The sequence below is a fragment of the Actinia tenebrosa genome, unplaced genomic scaffold (genome assembly GCF_029948245.1).
Source record: "Actinia tenebrosa isolate PJP-AT-01 unplaced genomic scaffold, QUT_ActTen_1.0 PGA_scaffold14__42_contigs__length_11649687, whole genome shotgun sequence".
In the NCBI taxonomy this organism is placed as follows: Eukaryota; Metazoa; Cnidaria; class Anthozoa; order Actiniaria; family Actiniidae; genus Actinia; species Actinia tenebrosa.
In genome coordinates this window covers 4,248,388-4,270,748 of record NW_028292574.1, presented here as the reverse complement: position 1 = coordinate 4,270,748, position 22,361 = coordinate 4,248,388, and the positions used below count along the sequence as shown (strand labels likewise).

General features: G+C 39.1%; 2 protein-coding genes across 5 annotated transcripts in view; one reads left to right on the top strand and one right to left on the bottom strand.

Moving 5' to 3' along the window:
• Positions 1–1,249: 1,249 nt before the first annotated feature.
• Positions 1,250–7,876, top strand: LOC116298051 (ciliogenesis and planar polarity effector 2). The gene is made up of 9 exons (XM_031706395.2): positions 1,250–1,424; positions 1,898–2,020; positions 2,705–2,769; positions 3,256–3,345; positions 4,246–4,298; positions 4,433–4,460; positions 5,240–5,295; positions 5,887–6,034; positions 6,327–7,876. Exons 1-9 carry the CDS (start codon positions 1,319–1,321, stop codon positions 6,453–6,455), a joined length of 798 nt encoding a protein of 265 aa, XP_031562255.1. The 5' UTR covers positions 1,250–1,318; the 3' UTR covers positions 6,456–7,876.
• LOC116298039 (uncharacterized) overlaps positions 7,855–22,361 on the bottom strand; it is a 29,172-nt gene continuing 14,665 nt past the window's right edge. For 3 of the 4 annotated variants that reach the window (XM_031706380.2, XM_031706378.2, XM_031706379.2), the window contains exons 3-6: positions 15,593–15,777; positions 12,325–12,396; positions 11,835–11,906; positions 7,855–11,499 (exon numbers count right to left, since the gene is read on the bottom strand). In XM_031706380.2, coding sequence (XP_031562240.2) covers positions 8,634–11,499; positions 11,835–11,906; positions 12,325–12,396; positions 15,593–15,750 — 3,168 coding nt within the window. In that variant the 5' untranslated portion in view covers positions 15,751–15,777 and the 3' untranslated portion in view covers positions 7,855–8,633. Of the gene's footprint in view, positions 11,500–11,834; positions 11,907–12,324; positions 12,397–15,592; positions 15,778–15,918; positions 16,048–22,361 lie in introns of those variants that run through there. The other variant, XM_031706381.2, reaches the window with a different exon arrangement.

The window sequence follows — 22,361 nt, the reverse complement described above, 5'->3', positions numbered from 1 at the left end:
ACAAAAGACACCTCGCAGACAGTAATGTGATTAATAACGTACTCGCCAAAACATTCCAAAAAGAAAGAAAAACACGTTGAAATGGGGCAAGAAATGACCAATGAAATGTACAAAATAACATTATCCGTCAATAGCAAGTCACAAAAAATGAAAATATCTTAATCATAGTTTGAATATGAAAGTCTTCAGTTGCTATAGAAAGATGCCCATCAAGGAAAACGTATACACGTTAAAAAACTGTGCCCTAAAGTCTGAATGCCAAAACAATGTCATACGATCAAAACTCCACCAATCACAAGCCACGGAAACGGGTGCTGGCTTATTTTCAACAATTTCTTGGAAGCCGAGCTCAATTTGTTAAACATTGAAAAGACTAGATTTGCATTTCTTGGTAGCGATCAACCCGAATGAAGAAATCCATAGCAAAATACATACGAATGCCAAGAAGATAGAATGGCAATGTTGCCACAGACAAAACAATGATAGCTAGAAAGCTTGAATTACAACAAACTGTCTAAAATCAAGAGAGCATAAATACTGAGAAGGAAACTTCTTTAAGCGAGCGCGCCATGGGCTATTTTTGGTAACCGGATGCAGTTTAAATTTCACCTTACCATACTCCCGTGCGTCATTATTTTGCACAGATAAATAAAGAATTGTTTCTAATGACGAAACTTTTGTTTAATTCATAACCAGCAATGAGGTCTTCGCCAAGGGAGCTCAAAAGTAAAATACACTCTACATTCCTATTGCACCTGAACTCAGAACCGAACTAAACACTAGACTTTTACTCTCCCGTAAAAAAAGCACTGCTTTTCTTTTCAAGAATAGCGCTGAAAACGGTCTACAAACCCAATATTTTCCCTTACAAATTATTAAAAATGTCTATATGCAACAGAAACAAACCTTTTACAGTTTTTTTCTTGAGTTTTCATCACTTTTTTGGACTTTTGCACCAAGTGAAGTAGCCATGTTTGCTCTTTGTCATGTTGAGTCCAAAGCGAGCACTAAGTTGTGACGTATTTCCGGGTAAAGCTGCTCATCAAAAACCACTAAAATAAAGCGAAAAATATTCTCAATGATTTAACCTCCACCTGAAACAATTAGAACTTTAGACAACAACTTCTCTCATAAAGAAAAATGGAGAAATTTTTTATAGATTTGCTTTTTGTTTTGGACCCGGAAGTCGTTGGTCAAAAACTTTAACACAGGGATCCCAAGCAGTGTTATTGATCAAGGGTTCCAAAATGGCGGACGTCGTGTAGATAAATGTTCAAATTTTCTCAATAAAAATTAAGTACTTTTAGCAAATGCAATAATGTTTAAACCTAGAGGATCTGTTATCCAGTTCAACTGGCAAGATTCCCAAGAAGGCCGGGAATATTTTGCTGGAATTTTGAGAAGAAACAGACGTAAAGTGTTTGGTATGTGAAAAGATAGCTTTATATAATTCTCTTATTCAGTTTGGTGTCTTGTCTTTAGTTTCTGTTATTATCAGTCGCTTTTCCAAATGCTAGGCTTCAGCTTATAATAGCGAAGGGTTCTTTACGGTTGTGTTGTTTTATAAAGCCTAGTTTTGGGGAGGAATGGATTTTTGAAAAATTCTTTGATGAAGGATTAAGAAGGAAGAATTGGAGACTTCATGGTGATTATTGGCAGACTTACAAGTATGGAGTAAGAAAGGTAGCCACATACATACCATGGAAATATGGAAATGTTTCACTAGACAGCCATCTTGAGTTAAATGATTAAATAGCTCTTCCTTGATTAGCCTCACATTCAAGCACTTCAGAATGAGGTTACACAGGCCAGTTTAAACAATGGAATTTACCATTCACATGAGTACTAACATGGTGCCGTGTCATCTAGGTTCATTATTCTTGTCCTTATATGATAGGTTTACTGGAAATGCCCAGCCTCCCAATGCAGTCCCCCCCTGATATACTTAACTACAAGATACTATTGAGTGGCAAAGCTGGTATTGGTAAGACCAGCACTATAGCAAAACTCAGTGGACAGGGTAAGCAATGTTATTTACTTTATTTGCATAGAAACAGGCACCGGGGGAGGGGGGGTACTCCCTTTGTTCAGGAGGTAGGGGTAATCCCCTTTAGGGGTTCCGGCTCAAAAGTCAATTATGTAACATAACTCCATACCTTTTGGGGTCATATATATTATGCGCGTTATCCATGCTATGCCGTTGTTTACTTTACAATGATGCACTAAATATTTCTGTAATATGATCATTGTTGTAATCTTGGTATACGCTGTCCTGTCATTCGTTAAACCGGCATTGATAGCCGGGGTTAATAGTAAATTACTGAAATAAAGCTGTACCTTTTAGGGTTTGAAATCAGGTTGGTTTTAAGAGCCTTTTTAATTTATGCATACCTTTTAGGGGCTATTTTAAAAATCGACCGCCGATCATCCCTACCACCTGAACAAAGGGAGTTCCCCCCCTGGAACAGGCATTAAGGCAGTAACTTCATACAGGGACTATCGAGACAGGGGCCGTTTGTGTATACTGATAACACTTCAGCCAGCTATTAAGATAGTAATAAATGAGTAGAAAATGGGGAAAACTGTCACTAGGAACCCAACAGAGCTAGAATCCTGTCCTGCTTTAGTCTTGCGATCCTTGTGATAGCCTCCCTTAAAGAGCATCTTATCCAGGGAGTTCACTTTGGTTTTCTTTTTGTAACAGAGATTCCTCGCACCCATATTGAAACTCCTGGAATTCAGACATCTGTTATTTACTGGCCAGTCAAGGTAGCTGGAAATAATTTTGCAACAATTATTTTTGCAACAATTAAGCAAAGAAATGCTGCTCCATGTTATCAGAAATGGGAAAACATTTAAGCTAATGAGTTCTATCAATAAGATATAAAAGGGCTTACAGTATGATGTTCTAAGACCAAGAAAATGTGAAAGTCTAACCATTTGCAGATATTTTCAGAGCCAAGGCAACACCAGATACTCTAGTCAGATATTTTAAAAACCTCAGTATTGGTCTAGCTGCGGCTTAAACCCATGACCTCCCGTACAACAGACTGATGCCAAAACTGAGCTAATTGGTTGTGGTCAAGATATGGGGCACCCTCACCCTAGCATAATGATGTTTTTAAAAGGCTGCAAAACAAGCTATTTTTCTTCATGTTGCAATAATATATGTTTGTAAATTAAGACTTGTAAGGACTAATTGAGATTCTACTAGACTGTAAAGTCCTTAACCAGATTTATTTTATTTTATTTCAGCTCATAAATTCATCTAAAGTCGTGATATTCAGATTCCAGTTCTGGGACTGTGGGGACCATGTGAAGAAGAAATATGACCACTTACTACCTGTGAGTAACTAGTCTGATTGATATACATCACATACACCTTTTTCATAATCATAGGGGATTGTCTCCTGGTTCAACAGCCTATTCCAATTTGAAAGCATAATGCTAATCTACTAAGAATTCATACTCATGATTGTAAGCTGCATGGCTGCTAATAGCGCCTTAATATGCAGCCCGTAAAGTCCTCCACTGGTTATTATTGTAAAGCGCATTGAGACCATGTGAAATGCACTACCCCATTATCATTATCATTATTATTATTATTATTATTATTATTATTATCATCATCATCAAGGTGGCTTCTATAAATTAGAATAATCATTTTAAATGATTTTTCTAGAATGATGTAACTCTTTGAAATGATAGGACTTGATATCGTAGATAACATATATGTGTGAGTTTTGAAATCCAGTCAAAAATCATTTACACAACATATAAGGATTTAAAAAGCCAAAATTTACCAAAATGAGTCTATGAAGACCTCCAGCAAAATAAACATTACTTAGAACTTGACCTGAGCGCAGCCCTAACCAGTTCTACGAACTTATGTATTTGTGAGGAGGAATTTGCTAGGAACATTGCTTAACCTTAGGCCCTGGCTAAACGAGGAAACATGTTTCCAGAAACATGTTTACCGCGCACATATTTCCTTGATGTTTCCCAGTTTAGCCACATGCAAAATATTGCTGCGTGCAACGAATTTTGCTTCCAAGACACAAAAAAAAGTCCCGATGTTTCCTGACAGTTTTGCAACCTTAGGAAACATTTAGCCTGCGTCACATCTGGAATTTTCTACAAAGAAAATTCCAGATGTGACGCAGGCTAGGAAACATTTAAGGAAACATGTTTCCTCGTTTAGCCAGTGCCTTATTCCAGTTACTCAGTGTTGTAGTCTTGTCATAGGCCTGCAAGTCTAAAACAGACGCTGTGATCTTCTTGTTTTCCTTTACTGACAGGTAAGCTTTTGTGAATACTTGACCAAGTAGTGACCCTCCCCCCCCCCTCAGTATTTGCTGATTATCATCATTAAATTGTAATAGCAATAAGTATTAACCTTAGAGTACAATGCTTTTATCTTTTATTAATACAGATCAAGTTTTGATGAGCTGCCAAACCAAGTAAGTGAATCCTACTAAAACTTATTAGCACAAAAAAAAAAATTTTTTTTCAGTTTTTCACCTTTTGAATGGCTATGGATAACCGTAATGTATAGTAAAAACATACCCATTATCTAAAATTTGATTAATCCTTCTGGATTCTGAATTTTGAGCGATTTTTTTATTTTGGAAACCGGAACCGACCATGGCTGGACTGGACTGGACTTCGGTTTGCTGGATCTCCGGATCGTAAACACTATTTTAAGGCGAATTTGCAGCTCTTGTCCTATGATTTTCATTTTAACATTCATTACTAGTGATTTTATGATGAAATTTTCTGCAAAATCAAAATGTCTTTTAAATTATTTGAAAACACTATATTGGATATTGGATTGCAAAAAAAATTGCTTCTTGCCCTTATCATCAACCAACAGTCAAACACTTTAGTACTTTTGAGACTTATGTGTTACCAAGGTCTATTGAGTGTGATGAATACGTTTTTCGAGGTTTTCCAGTTTCCACATGTTCTAAAATGTCATTGACAGTCAAACACTTTCATCCATATTGCAATTCTTTTTTTGTATTCATGAAGGCCAATTTACACAATTTTTGCTTATAACTGTCGCACTCAACATGCTGACAACATAAGTATTTTGTGTAAATCAATCATAGAACTTGCTTGCAATAATTGTAACTGGCTGCTAAAACTTGGCGTTAGCATGTTGTGCAAGACGGTTATGAGCAAAAATTGACCACGATAGAGAGGGGTCATAGAGATATCTTTCATGTCATTTGTCTAGATAAACCATCTACTGGAACCAAATGAGAATGTTCTTACCTTGGCTCTTGCAACAAGGTAAGTTCCAAAATCTTCTGTTACTGTTAGTATAAAGAATAAAGAAGAAGATATCAGGGGATGGGGTAGGGGATGCAGTGGGGGAGATGAAGGGGGGATAACAGGACTCTCCTTTTTCTCATTTCCAATTATCATTTAGGGAATAACAGTGGTATTAGCCATTCCAGAGATGATGACAATACTCTGTCAAATTGGCATTGCAATGTATTTTGGGTTTTTTGGGGGACATATTTCGAAGAAGGCATCAATTACATCCTCTAAGACAGCCTCAAAACTCAATTTAATTATAACTTGACCCAGCTTCTTCCTCATCCTCTGAATGGCTTTTAGGGAGAGTATACTCGCCTCTCACCTCTAGGGACTCTAGTTTTGATTCCTGGTCTCTGCATCACATGTGTGTAAGTTTCTTTTTTTGTCTCCCCTGATTTGAGGTTTTTCTCTGGGTTCTTTAGTTTTTCTCCCTCTGCAATACTAAATAAGGTAAATTCCAATTTGATCTGTGAGGTAACCATGCCCTGACCAGCCCAGAGGTTATTTGAGGGTTCATAAAAATTGAAAATTGACTAGATTATTCTTTCATCATCCTGACAGATTTGACCAGTTTTTGCATAGTGACATCACTGAACAAGAGTTAAGAGAATTTGAAGAACAGTGGTCAATTCCTGTGCTAAAAATAGCAAATGTAGATGGACCCAGGCTCTCAGATGGTCGCAGCCTTGATGGAAGAGCAGGAATAATGGTAAGACTGGGAACAACAAGCTCTAAATTTGCCGAAGAAAGACCAAGAAAGGATGGTTCCAGGAAAAGTTTTAGTTGAATGAATGGGTAATATATAAAGCCGTGGGAAACGATTTTGATTCCTGAAAATATCAAATTCAAGTGTCTTCTCATGTGCAACCATTAAACAGAAAAATGATACTTTAGGGAATGACATGTGATTTGAAATGGGAAAACATTGCACCCTAGCTAGAAGGGTCCATTAGTGTGCTTAAGAATTCTAGAGTGAAGTATTTCTTTTTTTTTTTCATCAGGAAATCGCACCAATCCTGAACACTCTAGCTGAGTTGCTATGGCAACACGATCAAGTCATGCACGCTGGTCGTGTTTCCCGCCAATCTTCTGGTTCCAGTCACCACTCTGCTGAACGTAGGATACGATGACTCGTGGTAATGGTATAGATCACCTCGTACTAATTCCTTATCTGGAGGTCAAAAAAGGAGTTGCTGTTCTAGTCGGCACTCTACCACTCTAACCATACATCCAACTGACCAAACCCAGCACCCATCATTCATCCCACCAACACTCACTATTTTATTTGATACACCTCTTTAGCTTGGGCGTAATGTTTACCCATCACAGACCACGTCACCCTCATAAGAATGAGATCCTTTGTTTGAGTTGCATCCGACAGCCATGTGTCTTTACATGCACAACCGTTAAACAAAATAATACTCAAGGGAATGACACGTGGTCTGTAATGGGAGAACATTATGCCCTAAGAAAAAGGAATAATACTCAAGGGAATGACACTTGGTATGTAATGGGAGAACATAACGCCCTAAGAAAAAGGAATAATACTCAAGGGAATGACACTTGGTATGTAATGGGAAAACATTACGCCCTAAGGAAAAGGAATAATACTCAAGGGAATGACACATGGTCTGTAATGGGAGAACATTATGCACTAAGAAAAAGGAATAATACTCAAGGGAATGACACATGGTCTGTAATGGGAGAACATTATGCCCTAAGAAAAAGGAATAATACTCAAGGGAATGACACTTGGTATGTAATGGGAGAACATTACGTCCTAAGAAAAAGGAATAATACTCAAGGGAATGACACTTGGTATGTAATGGGAGAACATTACGTCCTAAGAAAAAGGAATAATACTCAAGGGAATGACACTTGGTCTGTAATGGGAGAACATTATGCCCTAAGAAAAAGGAATAATACTTAAGGGAATGATACTTGGTCTGTAATGGGAGAACATTATGCCCTAAGAAAAAGGAATAATACTCAAGGGAATGACACTTGGTATGTAATGGGAGAACATTACGTCCTAAGAAAAAGGAATAATACTCAAGGGAATGACACTTGGTCTGTAATGGGAGAACATTACGTCCTAAGAAAAAGGAATAATACTCAAGGGAATGACACTTGGTCTGTAATGGGAGAACATTATGCCCTAAGAAAAAGGAATAATACTTAAGGGAATGATACTTGGTCTGTAATGGGAGAACATTACGTCCTAAGAAAAAGGAATAATACTCAAGGGAATGACACTTGGTCTATAATGGGAGAACATTACGCCCTAAGAAAAAGGAATAATACTCAAGGGAATGACACTTGGTTTGAAAACATCGCCCAAGGTAAAAGGCTTTGCTAGAGGTACGGATGTCAACTACAAAAATCAGTGAGTGCAGCGATACTGAAATTTTTCATTTATTAACCTACTTAATAATTTCATAAATACCTTATATTAATAATCCATAACAATTATTAGCATTAATAATTATCACGTCAAATGAAGTAAAGTATGTACGACAACGAAGAATGTAATAAATTAATTTATCTTTAATATTTGGCCTATTCCTTGCGTCTTGGAATACGATTTGCGTGGAATGATCTAACGAAGATCATGGAAAGAATGGCGACTTACAACATAGACGCGAATCGTAGAAATACAAATTATTGCGTATCTTTAAAACAAGATTTATCGTGTATGCTATTCCTTTTACACATGTATTTTAACATGTTTATCATAAAAGAATAATTCTCAAGGTAATGTCATGTGATCTGAAATGGGTAATTTGCATACGAAGGTAAAGAGGTCTATAGAGGCTTTTGCAACATCACGTGATGGCAGCCATGACAGGAGGCAGAAACAATGGAATGTGTACTAATCTGATTTACGTGAGAAAGAATTTAGTCTCCCAGTGGGAAAAGAATCCCTTTGCCTCGTGTCGTGGCTGCCATTACGTGATGTTGCAAAAGCCACTATTGGAGGTAATATCAATTGCCCTATTTCACTATGACGTCACATCAAAACAGTCTATTGTTTAAACGCAAAGGATCATGGTCGTTGGAGGGGGTCAAATCAACGCAAATTCACCGAAAGTTGTTCTAAAACCCGTATCAATCCACGACGAGAAGTAGCATAGCCAGCAAACGCTCAGAATATTTTTTAGTACATATTAACACATATTATATCTGAAAACCAGGCCATTTTAGATTAAACTGTTTTACTAGGAGCAAATTTTGTTGAATTTTCTATTGGATTTGGCGATTCTATCCCCCACATAAACAAGCAGTGACGTCATAGTGAAATAGGGCAATTATACTACAGTTGGTTCGCTCGACGGTTCGGAACTTGAGCCCGCGCTCGACTCATGGGAGATAACGCTGAGTCTCATCTGTACGCTCGTAGGATCCCACTCCAGACTGAACCTACTCGATGGATCTACCTTGAAGTTAGAATCCACTTGATCGCCTGAATAACTAGATCTCTGACTCGATGAAGGTGTGTTCGATGTTTGGGCTTCCTTTGGTGGTGCTGTGGGGCGAGGGGGTAGGGCATCTGAGTACGTCTCATCGACATAGCTCGGATCCCATTCTAGACTCTTATTGGATAATCGTAAGCTAGAACTCGTAGATGAAGTACTATTTCGACACTTAGGTTTGATGCCTTTGGGTAGTTCAGGTACGGTATCGCCTTCTTCTAACTTGGCTAATATTCTCGTAGGAGACGTGGGGACACTTTCTCCACCTGATATGACGTCTCTGTCCTCCGTTGTTTTGTTATTGTTCTCAAAATCCGCCACGGGATTTTCGTAGATTCGTACTTTCGGCACGGGTTCAGAAAGACTACGATTAATCTTCCTCTTCTTCTTGTCTTTGTTGCTTAGTCTCAGCATGGATTTAGGGTTCGCTGGCTTTCCTACCGAAAATGAACCAGCCTTCGTTCTTGTGTCATTTTCCTCGTTTGGACTCAACGGTCGCTTTAGTTCTAATCCCTTCTCTCCTGTTTCCATGACAACTACCGCATTCCTTTTATCCCGAGCCTGTGACGTTTTCCTATCCCGCAGTACTACAGGAGGAAGTGGTTCCAGCACATTCTCGCTGACTTGAGTCGTTTTGGCTTCTTTTCCAAGTAACATTGATTTTGACCTCTTACCTTGGCTTACCCCTGAGGGTTTAGGGTCACCAGTAAGACCTTCGTCAGTTTTTGGTCGCTTCTTTCTCATCTTCGGTGAAAGAACTTTAAAAAGCTTCTCAACAGGAGACATTGGACGGCTGCTCTTGCTGACATCTTCTGTTTTCTGTTGATCATTTTTATTGTCTTCTTCAAGAACCGGGATTGGTATACAAGGTGGAGGAGACTTCCGTCTGTGAGTTTCCTCATCGTCACTTTTCTCCGAGTCTGACTTCACAGAAGATAATCTTTTTCTAGGAATACGAGGTGATGTCGCTGACTTGCCTAACGGGATCGACGACGCTCGACTCGATGTGGTCGAATTCCCATCTCCTATCCGCAAATGCGCATGACTTGGACAGTCACTACTTAGCCACGTGACATTAGTATCAGAAGACAAGGTCCCGCACTCGCTGTGCTCCTCGATGATAAATGGTCGTGCTCCTGTAGTCGAAGCAGCGGGAGAAGATGGCGCTGAATGAACGAGGATTGAACAATCTTCTTGATAATTGGATTCTGTTGGGGACTTATTCCTAATGATGACAGCGCCTTCGGTTTTTGACACCTCAGACCCTCTAACAGCTACTAAACCTGTAGTATTAGGGATTCCAGAGAGTCTAGCGCAAGCCTCGGTACTATATGTACTGGAAAGGTGGTGTTCAGGAACCGATATTGACTCCAGTGACCTCTTGCGCGGTACGGTTCCGAGCTCGACGTCACGTTCTTGTTCAGCCTTGTCATCTTCTTTAGGAAGACACGTCTGTCCTTGCACGGCCAGAGGGACAAATAAACACGAGTCTCTTTTACACGCTAAAGCACTGTACAAATTCTCTAGATTATCGTTATCGTACGAATAAATAAACGGATGGAGACATGCATTGACGGTCAGTGAAATAGCTAATGTCTGCATGGACACTGTGACCGTTAGAAACCTGGGTACGACCAATACCATGACCATATATGGAGCACCCCAGAAGATGAATGTCGAGAGTAAAAGTATGAGCATGCGCACAGTAGTCCTGTATTCACGATTCTCGTGTTTTTTTCGTTTGACTCGACAGAGTAAACAAATGTATAATATTATTAATACCACGCAGACTGCAAACAGGCTGATTTTGATTCCTTTGTCGATGTCTATGAAGTCTCTGCTGTTGGCGTGTGTAGAACACAGGTAGCCCCATGATCCAGTTTTGGTCCACAATACAATGACCACAACACCGGCGAATAACCAACTCTCCATGACATAACCAATGGATCGACAACAGTCAATATGTCGAGGAGAATTGAAAAATATAACTAGAATTCTCTCTATTGTCACAAGAACTAGTGACAACACCACCAGAATTAGTCCAATAGACTTGATACAAAATAACAGTAAACACCATTGAATTTCCCATCGTCCTTCACCGTATCGTTTAAAGTTCCCGTATGTTAAGGTGTCTGACACAGAAAAAATGACAAGATGGATGCCAATGAGTATGTTGCCTAGCAACAAGTTCATGACGAAGACACACACCGCTGACTTGCGGGCGTCACTATTGCAAGCCAGCGTCAGAAGTACGAGAAAGTTTGACGCGACGGCAAGCAGGCCAAACGTCCATAACGCAAGCTTAACGGCTGAATTATCTCCAAGGATACTCCAAGACGTCTCGTTAGCATTCCTCGAAGCCATGTAGCACTCGATCGTCTTGCCCGTTTCTTTGACATCACACTGCGCATGCGCGCAACCTTGGATTTCGAATTTCGCGAGTTCCTCGTCTTTCAAGTTCAGTGCTTCTATGCACTTGGGAATATGCGGGCCGATGCATTCTGTCAGGGGCTTCTTGTAGAAGTTACAATGAATATTCTCTTTCATGGTTTCTTTGGTGATGTTGATGGTTTTGGTGAGGTTGAAGATGCCCGCTTCGAGCGTGTTCATTTGGTTCCCTTCGAGATGGATGACTTTTAACGATCGTAAAAAGCTGAATACTTTCTCATCCATCTGTATCTTGCCGTTGTTTTGAAGGTGACTATGAAAAAGAAATTAGGAAGATTAGATTAGAATGGTCCGATGGGCTACCTGTGGTACGGGGAGTGAACCCGCTGACTACTAAAAAGATGAATGCGGACGCATTAGGAACGCGCATCACCCGTACTTCACAAGGACAAGCATGATTATAGAAAGAAAATCACGTAATTTGGGATTTTTTTTGAGATGCGCATGCGTGATGCGTTAAACACAACTCACTGAAAAAACTTCTCCCAGTCCCTCCCTTCCTCTTCCCTTCTTTCCTTCCTTCCTTCCTTTGTTCCTTCCACTCCTCGTATTCCTTCAACTTCATCCCATCCATTTCTATCTACTTACAGTTCTTGTAGTTTTTGCAAGCCTAAGAAAGATTTCCTTGACAGCGATCGTATGGAATTGTTTGCAAGTGATCTAGAGAGAAACCAAAACTGATGATAAGAAACGACATCGATCTCTACCCTTCCCCCCTTGGGTTTCTTTGGTAATAAAACAAAGTAACATCTACCTCCTCCCCCCACGGGACATTTCTTTAATCTCCCCTCCCCCATGGGTTTCCAATAAAGCAAGGACGATCCTTACTCCCTTACCGACTAGATACACTCCACCCCCCCCACCCCCCCCCCCCCCTCCCTCCCTCTCCTCCTTAGGCTTAAAACCTGACATAAGAGCATCCTTACTCCCTCCCTCACGGGATATTTACATTCGGTCATTCTCGAATGGGTTTAATTTCCAAAACTCAAGACGGTCCTTACTACTCTCCCAAGGGATGTATTCATCCCCCCATCCCTCAGCCCCACGGGACGCATGTAGTAATACAATCCTTACTTACAAGTAAACTAAATCGGTGTAGTTGATGAAACTCCCGTCAGGCACTTCGGTTATACCTTGCGATGATAGATCTCTGCAGAAAGAAAAACATACCTTACAACACTTTTCTTTACAAAGAATATTACTAGGAAACTCAAACAATGATGCATTTATACTATTTGGTTGTCTTTTTCTAATTAGCCCTTATCGTTATTAAGACAACTTGTACCGTTAAATATCGTAACTTTTCATTATTGTAAACTTGCAGTATACATTTATTTCAATAAAGTTATATAATAGTCACCAGAAAAGCTACAAAGCTGAGACTGACAAGGATTATCGGTAGATACATTTTACATGTTTCAACCGCTTGATAACTTTTGATGGACTTGAGATCTTCTACCAGTTACAAGTTCACCTCCTCTGAGCATCCTCAACTGCTGCAGTTTGTGTCAAAAGCTTTACTTGTTGGATATAAAATATTTCCCACAATTCTCAGCGATCACGGCTTTCTAGGTTTTTGGTGACTAACTTTATTGAAATAAGTATAAACGAGGTGCGTATAAATTATTATTATTGTTTCGTAAAAGGTTCGTATCAAAAACACCGGATACAAGGGGATTGACACAAGAAAAAATCGACCACTGATTCCTTCGTTAGCACGTGACGTCATCGCCGCCATGTTGATGAACAAAGATTTCGGATTTCCTTTTAGTAATACACCAACATGGTCGCCATGTCTTTGTCCTTTGACTCTCTTGGGAACAATTGGAAAACTATTAAATATAATTCAGTTAAAAAAAAGTCGACAGCAGAAAACATGAAAAAATATGATCAAAACTGAATGCATCTGTTTACATTTACTTTATTGTTGTTCGGTCCACTATAAGATAATTTCTATGTCGTGGCCTGACCCTTCAGCTTATAAGAGCAACCACTCGATAAGATTAGCTAAATAACTAAGAATATACCCTCGATCAGTCTGCTTTTGCCTTCAAGGCATTTGCCCCAATAAATCTCTTACTAGGCGTCTGGGTCCAAGCCTTACAGACTGGTTCATTGATCCATAGACAAGGCAGGACCGTTGGGCTAATAAAAGACACATGTTTCAAAACATACTGATTTAAGAACCCACGACAAAGCGAGATAAATATAACGCCATTCGAAAATCAGTCAAGTCTGAGATGATTTGACCTCTGGATCTTCAACGCACGAATATAGCCACTGCGTTGTCATAGCAACAGTAAATCGAACTCTATTTTTAGTAAATCCTGGATGAGAGAGCTCTGATAACAATCGTCTTTCATTTTAGAGATTAGGAAGGAAATTTATTATTGGCTGCAATTATGATTGTCGACTTTTTATTTTCGTTATCTTGTATTGGAAAGCAGACAGAAGCGAACGCGCGCGCGGAACGTATATAATACTGATTTATTATTAAACTATTATGTATTATTGCCATTATTATTATTATGTATTTCTTCCAATTATATTGAGCCCTGAAACAAGCTCTTGGCTGTTCTAAGTCAGGGCATGGTTAACTCACAGGTCAAACCCTGAAACAACCTCTGGGCTGATCAAAGTCAGGGCACAGCTAACTCAAAGATCGAACCCTGAAACAACCTCTGGGCTGATCTAAGTCAGGGCACTGATCAAACCCTCAAACCCTAAGACATGCCTGGGCTGAACACGAGGAAGTTAGTCCATAAGACAAACGACGCCTTTGAGCTCTCCAAACTAATTGGTTTTCATTCTAATTTATTATTTGCGTTTGCATTCCCCTCTTTAATGCAGTGAGGTGGGAAGAAAAGGAAAACTTTGAAAATATAGCCTGATATTAAGCTGCAATTCAACTTGGATTAATTTAATATTTGAATATGAACACGATAAAACAACCAATCCCGATACGAAAAGAAAAAGCTATCATAAAAGAAAGACAGCGAAAAATCACTGACCAAAGAAGCTGGTATCAGAGAGAGAAATAGTTGTGGTCGAATGGAAAACGGAAAGATGGAAAAAACAGAGAAGAAAAGGGAAGAGTGGAAGAAAGCTAGACAGAGATAATAGGAAATGATGAAAACACCTCACAATACAGTTTTACCGAGTATATTTGACAATGGTAAACACGTAAAAACTTGTAATCTAGTTGGCAAAGTTTCCGATAAAAAGTAAATAAACTTTGAAATACGAACTGTTTGAAAAATAAAGTAAAAAATAAAAGCGAAAAATACTAAAATATCGATTTCTCAAACTGAATATCAATTTTTCTTTCCTTTTTTTTTTTTTTTTTTTTCGTTTTTCTGTTATAAAAAATAGCTTGGGTTGCTTTAATAGTTGATTCAAAATCTTCTCTAGACCACACAGTTTTTGAAATATCGAGAAGAAAGATCTCGTTTCTTAAGAATAACAGTACGCTTTGGTAGGATAAATAAACAACTCGGGTGGTTTTGCTGTTTTAGCTTACAACACATCATCTCACACGTCTCTAAAGATATTGCGTGCGTTTACACACTTTGATTATTGGAAACATAGCCTCAACGGCTCCAAAACAAACTCTTGCTATTCTTACTTCTGGTGTTTATTATAGAAGTCTATTGTAGAGAATTTGCCTTCGGGCTAAAACTAGAGATGTTAGCCGTTTAAAGACTCCATCCCTTTGTTGAAGGACAATTAGAAAAACCCTCATTTTGTAAACACCCAAAACTAGTATTATTACAAGCTATATTTTTGGTAAATAACTACTTTTATTGGTACTTAAGGGAATGATTTTACCGTTCGGGTTTTTAAGAACGGAAAAAATATGATAAGGTGTTTGAAGTGTTTTGTCTTTAAAAGCACTATTTGAGCTTTAGTCTTCCGTATTTCCTAGTGGAAGGACAGCATTAATGTTTGCGTAAGAAAGGTCATATTTATTTATTAGAATTCTCGATTTCGCTTTGTTCGGCGACGAATGACACGCTGTTTGGGGGCTCGAGACCTCACACGGAAACAAAAACCAACAGATCTAGACCAAGCTATTAAAAATATAAAAAAGAAGAATGAAAGAAACCTAAAAAGATGAGCTTAATTTCATCTTCCAATGTGCAAAATATATTGTAAAATCTTCAAAAAGATTTCACTTTAGCAAAATGTCTTTGAGTGTGAGCTAAAATATTTTTTTCTAATTCCATTTCGTTTATTCTTATTCTACTTCCATGTAATGTTTGTCAGAAATCAGAAAGTAATTATGAATAGAACGAAATTGCTAACGAGAAAAAGATGGGGAAAAGCGAATAGGTTTACTGACTTACAGTCTTGTGACGTTGTATGGGAGGAAGGTCCCTAGCGTCCTTAGATCTTTGACCGTGCAGCGGAAAGTACTTCCACATTCACACTGTTTTGGACAGCCAGAAAGCAATCCTTTTGATAACCCAACAAGCAAGAATAAGACGATGAAGATGGACCTCATAACTAGACTTCTGTTAAGCACTCAACCCTGTAAAACAATCGAAAAAAACAGAATTACAAGAGATCATATATATATACGCACACACACATACTACATATGCGCAACTTACTTCAATTAGCTCAAAACAACGCGCACAAATATCTACATCTTATAAATGTTCTAACGCACATTTTTGCCTTAGAAATCTTAATCGATATCGACTTCATGAACGACCATTGTACGAATTAGTTTTTCCATCGTTTCTTTGGTTTCAAGGTACGTATATATAGTGTAGTACCGTCGAGGCTATCTCAAATGTGTGAGTTTGTTATCGAGATTATCTTTCTTATTATAGTAATTGAGGTAACTAGACACCACTTCGTTGACCCCTTAGGCCATGGGCGCTTCTGACTTGCAAAGCCAGACAAAAATACCGGCTTCTTAATCATATGTCATTTTGAATCAAGTTTGTTATTGCTTAGGAGAAGATACTGTACAATAGTGGCTTGTTTTGGCGACTGGTTTACAATGTAACGGGTGTGGAATCAAATGGGTGATTACGCCATATTAAGATGCATTTCGTTAGGGAAGAAATGGGAAAAAAGTCGAAAACGATTAAAAAATTATGACAAGTTTTTTTCAAATCATCTCTCCTAAAAGCAAACTAGTGGAAGCCATTTTGGATGATTTTAACTATTGGTCATCCCTGGGGGAAAATGGGTTAAGTTGGGACTGTTTTACATATTTCCAAGATGGCGTCTGTTTCGTCACAAAACAGCCCCATAATTCAATGCATTGCAAAATCGACCCAGTTTTTTCCTCAACCTCGGAATGTCTAATAGGTGATTTGCCAATCAAAGTGTAATTGGAAAGTGCTAAGTCTTTCTCATTACATGTCTTTTTCCACACGACATAAAATTCGAACGCTCAAAAGTCAGTGAAAAATATGTTATTACACACTTGCTTGAGGGTGGATTCAGGGGGTGAATTGGGTGACTAGACCCCCCTTTGGAGTTGGAAAATAATAAGAAAAAAGGATAAAGTAAGACCTAAACGAGACGCATATCTGCGTGAACTCGGGCTTCATAGCAGAAAATCGAAAGAATTCTTCGTAAACATTGTCACCTTTTTAGATGGTGCAAAGTCTGTGCAAAATCAAGCGTGCTAAAAATGTTGAGGGTGTTAAACTCCATATTATTCATTCCTTGAAACAGCGACGAGTCCTTCCCCATATCCGCCATTACTCAAGCATGTGCTCACGGCTGATTCTACGCATGCGCATAGACTTTGATTTGACGCATGCGCCTTAGGGCTTCGAGGGCGATTTGTGACTGAAGAAGAAAAAATAACGAAGCCCAATTTATACCTCGGGCATTTCTTCGAAAGCCCGAGTAAAAAGACGCTATGTGACGTCTTTCTAGGCGCACCAGCCACCCCCATTGAAATCGTTCTGGATACCCCACTGTTACTATCCAAAAAGGTCACACGAAAACCAGTATATAAAATTAAAGTACGACAGACCAGATTACAAGAACACTTAAGTTTTTACGTCATAAAACAAATTTATCACTCAGCCCCTCCTAGTCTGCGAAAAAATGCTTCGTTCATTCACAATATGTATGAAGCGCGCATGCGCAATAGACCTCTTAACCTGCGTTGTTTGTTGTGCACATTTCAGACCACGTGATGCCACTCTTGGGAGTTGATTCTTTCATGTGTAGATATTTTAACATGTTCCTCATAAAAGAATAATTCTCAAGGGAATGTCATGTGATCTGAAATGGGCAATTTGCATACGAAGCTAAAGCGGTCTATTGCCTCAATAGAAAGGAAGCTTATTTCCTCCTAGAACAGTACACAAAATAAGGCTATCCCACTATTAGAACTGGATAGATAGAAGGGAGAGCCCTGACAAATTCTACGACACGTGATACAGAGTACAGTAAGCAAACCCGAGAGTAAGAATAGTTTTTCTACTTTAAACACCGGAAATTACAAAGGCGGTCCTCTGCAGATAATGTTTTCCGGATGATAGATGTATCGCATTAAGGATCGGAGCGGTTGTTTTGGGAAATATATATTCATCATTCATCGATGACAGACATTTTGATATAGATGTCCTAATCATCAATAACATGTTACAAAACACATGGAATAATTTCGGAGTTCCAGAGATCTCTTGGAACAAATCTCTAATTTTTGTGTCCGTTGGAACGATTAATAATCGATTGTGTAACGGTCCGTACATTCGCCTCTCTTCTCTAGGGTCTCAATTTCGATTCCCAGACTCGGTAAAGTGAATACCATATATCCATGAAAAACTTCGAAAGAAATTGCACAAATTAGTAAGTTCAGTCGACCTCAGTAGACCGTAGACCTACATAATTTTGAACAATTTTGTTAGTTAACTCGTTCACGGATAAATGGTATGCACTCGCAACACATGTGAATAGAGTTTGTTAGGTCTCTCCCTTGATTCAAGGGTTTTTTCTCCAGGTTCTTCACTTTTTCAGCCTCCGCAAAACCTACTACGCTAAACTTTGATCAGCCCAGAGGTCGCTTCATTTTAGAGTATTGATAGAATGTTAATGTTATTCCAAAATTTCGGAATATGAAATACCGTAAATCGCAAAATTTGCTGGACTATTTCAGTCTTGATCAATCACCATAAACCTTCCAACTAACTTTTTTCGTTATAGAATTATTATTATGGATTTTTTTGCCTGACTAGCTTGATTTTTCAGTCATAGTTCAAACAGAGGTCTAGTTTTACCGGCTCTACCGACATCACAGCGTAATTAATAACCTACTATCGCAACTATCCGTTATCTGTGAAGACGCATGTCTAGAATGGAGACAGATTACCGATATTTATCTGCCGTCATTTAAGCCACTTTTCAACGGTGAGAAGCTTCTCACGATTAGCCTACTTGGATGGGTGATCGATAGGGCTTGTTGCCATGGGGATCGCTAGGATGCGAAAACAAACGCCCGAGGATCTTTGTCTGGTTTTTGAATTTGTTATACCAAGAAAAAAGAACAAAAAAATTGTTATATCAGGAAAAAAGAACAAAACATATTGGCTAATTGTACATTTCTCTTGTATCGCCTTGGTACCTTAGTTTTATCGAATCCTGAAATAACCTCTGGGCTGTTCTGAGTCAGGGTACTGCTGATCACACAGTTCGAATTGGAATTTATTTGTGGAGGGAGTAAAAAAGAAAACGTGGATAAAAACTATTGAATGGACACCTAACAAACTCTACTAACATGTGATGTTGAGTCTGGGAATCAAACCTGAGACTCCAGAGGTGAGAGGTGAGTGCACCACCACTACACCAGCCTTGGTTCACTAATGTATGTGATGTTAAGTCCAGGAATCAAACCTGAGACCCTAGAGGTGAGAGGTGAGTGCACCACCACTACACCACCCTTGGTTCACTATTGTATGTGATGTTGAGTCCAGGAATCAAACCTGAGACCCCAGAGGAGAGAGGCGAGTGCACTACCACTGCACCGCCCTTGGTTCACTAATGTATGTGATGTTGAGTCCAGGAATCAAACCTGAGACCCTAGAGGAGAGAGACGAGTGCACTATTGCTGACCACCCTTGATATCTCTACTACCACCAGAATCCTCTTCGTTGTTCCTCTCGTTCGTCTAATCAACGCCATAAACTTTCGATTCCCAAAGGAATAAAAAACATTTGAATAAGAAAAGAATTCGAGGAGAATTCTGGTAATAGTTAAATCGAGACGTGTCATTCTCTAGAGTATCATTTCTTTGTTTGACGGTTGCTTTTGAGAAGGCGAATGAATATGGATAAAACTCAAACAAGGAATCTCTTTCTCAGAGAATGACACGTGGTCTGAAATTGGAAAACATTACGCCCAAGGTAAAGATGTAAAGAGGTCTACAAAGCGACAGGAAAATCTATTTTGGTAAAACCGCGACTGAGTGACGCTGGATGAAAGATCATTTAGAAAATGTCAAAAGTATTTTACACAAAAAAAGAACATGATTGATAGATTCTTGGTAATTAATTCAGTCCATATGCATCCTATTGGCCCTATTAAATCTATCTTATACTATCAAGGCTAGTAAAGCTGGGTGAACATGATTGATAGAGTCATGATCATTTCAGTCCATATATGCATCCTATTGGCCCTATTAAATATACCTTATGCTATCAAGGCTAGTAAAGCTGGGTGAACATGATTGATAGAGTCATAATCATTTCAGTCCATATATGCATCCTATTGGCCCTATCAAATCAATCTCATACTATCAAGGCTAGTAAAGCTGGGTGAACATGATTGATAGAGTCATAATCATTTCAGTCCATATATGCATCCTATTGGCCCTATTAAGTCAATCTCATGCCACATCTTACGTTATGTCATCCAACATGGCTGCCTCGTCTCTTCAATGATATATCATCCAACATGGCGTCCATGTCTCTTCAATCATATATCATCCAACATGGCGTCCATGTCTCTTCAATCATATATCATCCAACATGGCGTCCATGTCTCTTCAATCATATATCTTCCAACATGGCGTCCATGTCTCTTCAGCGTTATACCCTCCAACATGGCGTCCATGTCTCTTCAGTGTTATACCCTCCAACATGGCGTCCATGTCTCTTCAGTGTTATACCCTCCAACATGGCGTTAATGTCTCTTCAGTGTTATACCCTCCAACATGGTTGCCATGTCTTTTGTATACCATCCAACATGGCGGCCATATGTTGTTATTCGTTAATCTTCTCTAGAGAATGATTGCAGATTAGAAGCAGGCATGTTGGGGACAAAACAGTTGTGAAATACATTGGTATTTCAGGCATAACTAAACGGTCCGACTCCTCGATAATGTCTCAAGTCTCTCAAGTACATGTGCGGTTCACACATATGTCGTCGACTTAAGACATATAAATTTAATAATAATAGATTACTATCACTATCTGACGATACAAACTGATGGCTTAATCACGAAACCCACCGCTATAGACGCACTCGACGCCCATAAGGCTCTTGTGGTTTTGACACAATTACAGACACTGTGCCCCTATATGCAATAGTCTACATAGCGACGTACTATTCATAACTCGTCTTTTGATTCTAGTGGAGGGAGGAAAACCGGAGAACCCAGAGAAAAACCCTCCGAAACGATGATAAAACACTGATGCAATATGGCTTGAATCAAGTTTAAGAGCGATTCTCAGACATGCTATAATATGTTAGTAGGGTTCCTTGCTTCTTTGCTTTGACGGCTTTTCTCCGGAGTTCGTTTCTGGTTTTACTTTCTGTGTAAAAATCAAGCTCTAACTTGCAACTCGATCTGACATCGATCCTTAGCCATTTGTCTCTTGCTCCGGAGACTAACTCATAAATCTGCGCATTACTTTATTTTATTTTAGATAACTTGGAATAAAGCAGGTGCTACACAAAAGACCTAAATTTGACCTAAAATAAGACCTAAAATTGTCCCCTACGAGGCGCAACACCGGATGGACGTAAAATAACCTACATTTCTGTAAGCTATGCAGAAGATATCAAAGGACAGCGTCAAGAGAAGTACGGATTTATTCGTAACACTAACATCGAGATCAAGGCAACTATTATCCGATAAAACGTGGTATAGATAAAACACGTGTGTTTTCCGAGAGAGGCTTAGTAGTGATAAGAACAAATGAAAACATAAGACAGGAAATGTTGAGGCTTTGTGATGGTGATACAGTGATGAGGTCAAGAGAAAGATTGACCAGTGAACAAGTGCCTAAAAGATAAGGAAATCCATGAGAAGAAGCAAAGAAAATATTGCTTCATTATCTGTCTGATATATGTCTTCAAAAATTTTCGCGCGATATTTAAATGGGAAAGATCAAATTCCAATCATGACACGTGATATACTTTTGTATATCTTCCATTCACAATGCACATATATAGTTATACCCTGGAAGCCCTAGTTAGCCCGAATTGGTTAAATTTTTATTTTTTAGAAAACGTTAGGACCATACCTCCAGACCCTGTGCTGAAGCGCAGTATGGCAGCGCGAAGCGTTTACGGCTATGCCGGAGATTTCGGCCCCGACACCGCTATCCAGTGACTGATCAGGAAGCTCGGCCGAAGCCTAAGGGAGAGGTTAGTCGGCCCCTTGACCGTAAATGATTAACCCCTTTTTGTTTTAGCTTCGCACCAGTGTCCCAAGATGTGCAAAAGGGACAGCATGGTGGTCTTTAGCAAGGGGGGGTCCTACATAGACGCCAGAGACACGCCGGGGTAATGAGCCCCGCCCCCCATGTAGACCTACACACTACAGATTACTACAATAAACACTAATACAAAAAGATAATCAAAACATCATTTACATATAGAGTATCATCCTGGTCTACCTAGGATTATACTCATCAAAACACTTCATAGGTATATTCAAGCGAACACAACGTTTTCCCTTGCATAAACGTTACACAAGTACAAGTGAAAAGAAGACAAAGAAAACTACTTTTAGGCTGACCAGGTTATAACAGTAATATCCGGAGAAAACTTTCCCAAAACATTCCAGGATCTGTTGAAAAAACGCCTTGATTTTCGACTAACCGAACGTTTAGAGTAACAGAGCAGATGGATATT

What these genes read in the sequence shown, in the direction of transcription:
- LOC116298051 (XM_031706395.2), top strand. Translation starts at nt 1,319, where the DNA reads ATGTTTAAACCTAGAGGATCTGTTATCCAGTTCAACTGGCAAGATTCC. An exon ending in ACCTTGGCTCTTGCAACAAG is followed by an intron (nt 5,296 to 5,886) that starts GTAAGTTCCAAA and finishes TCATCCTGACAG; the next exon opens with ATTTGACCAGTTTTTGCATA. An exon ending in ATGGAAGAGCAGGAATAATG is followed by an intron (nt 6,035 to 6,326) that starts GTAAGACTGGGA and finishes TTTTTTCATCAG; the next exon opens with GAAATCGCACCAATCCTGAA.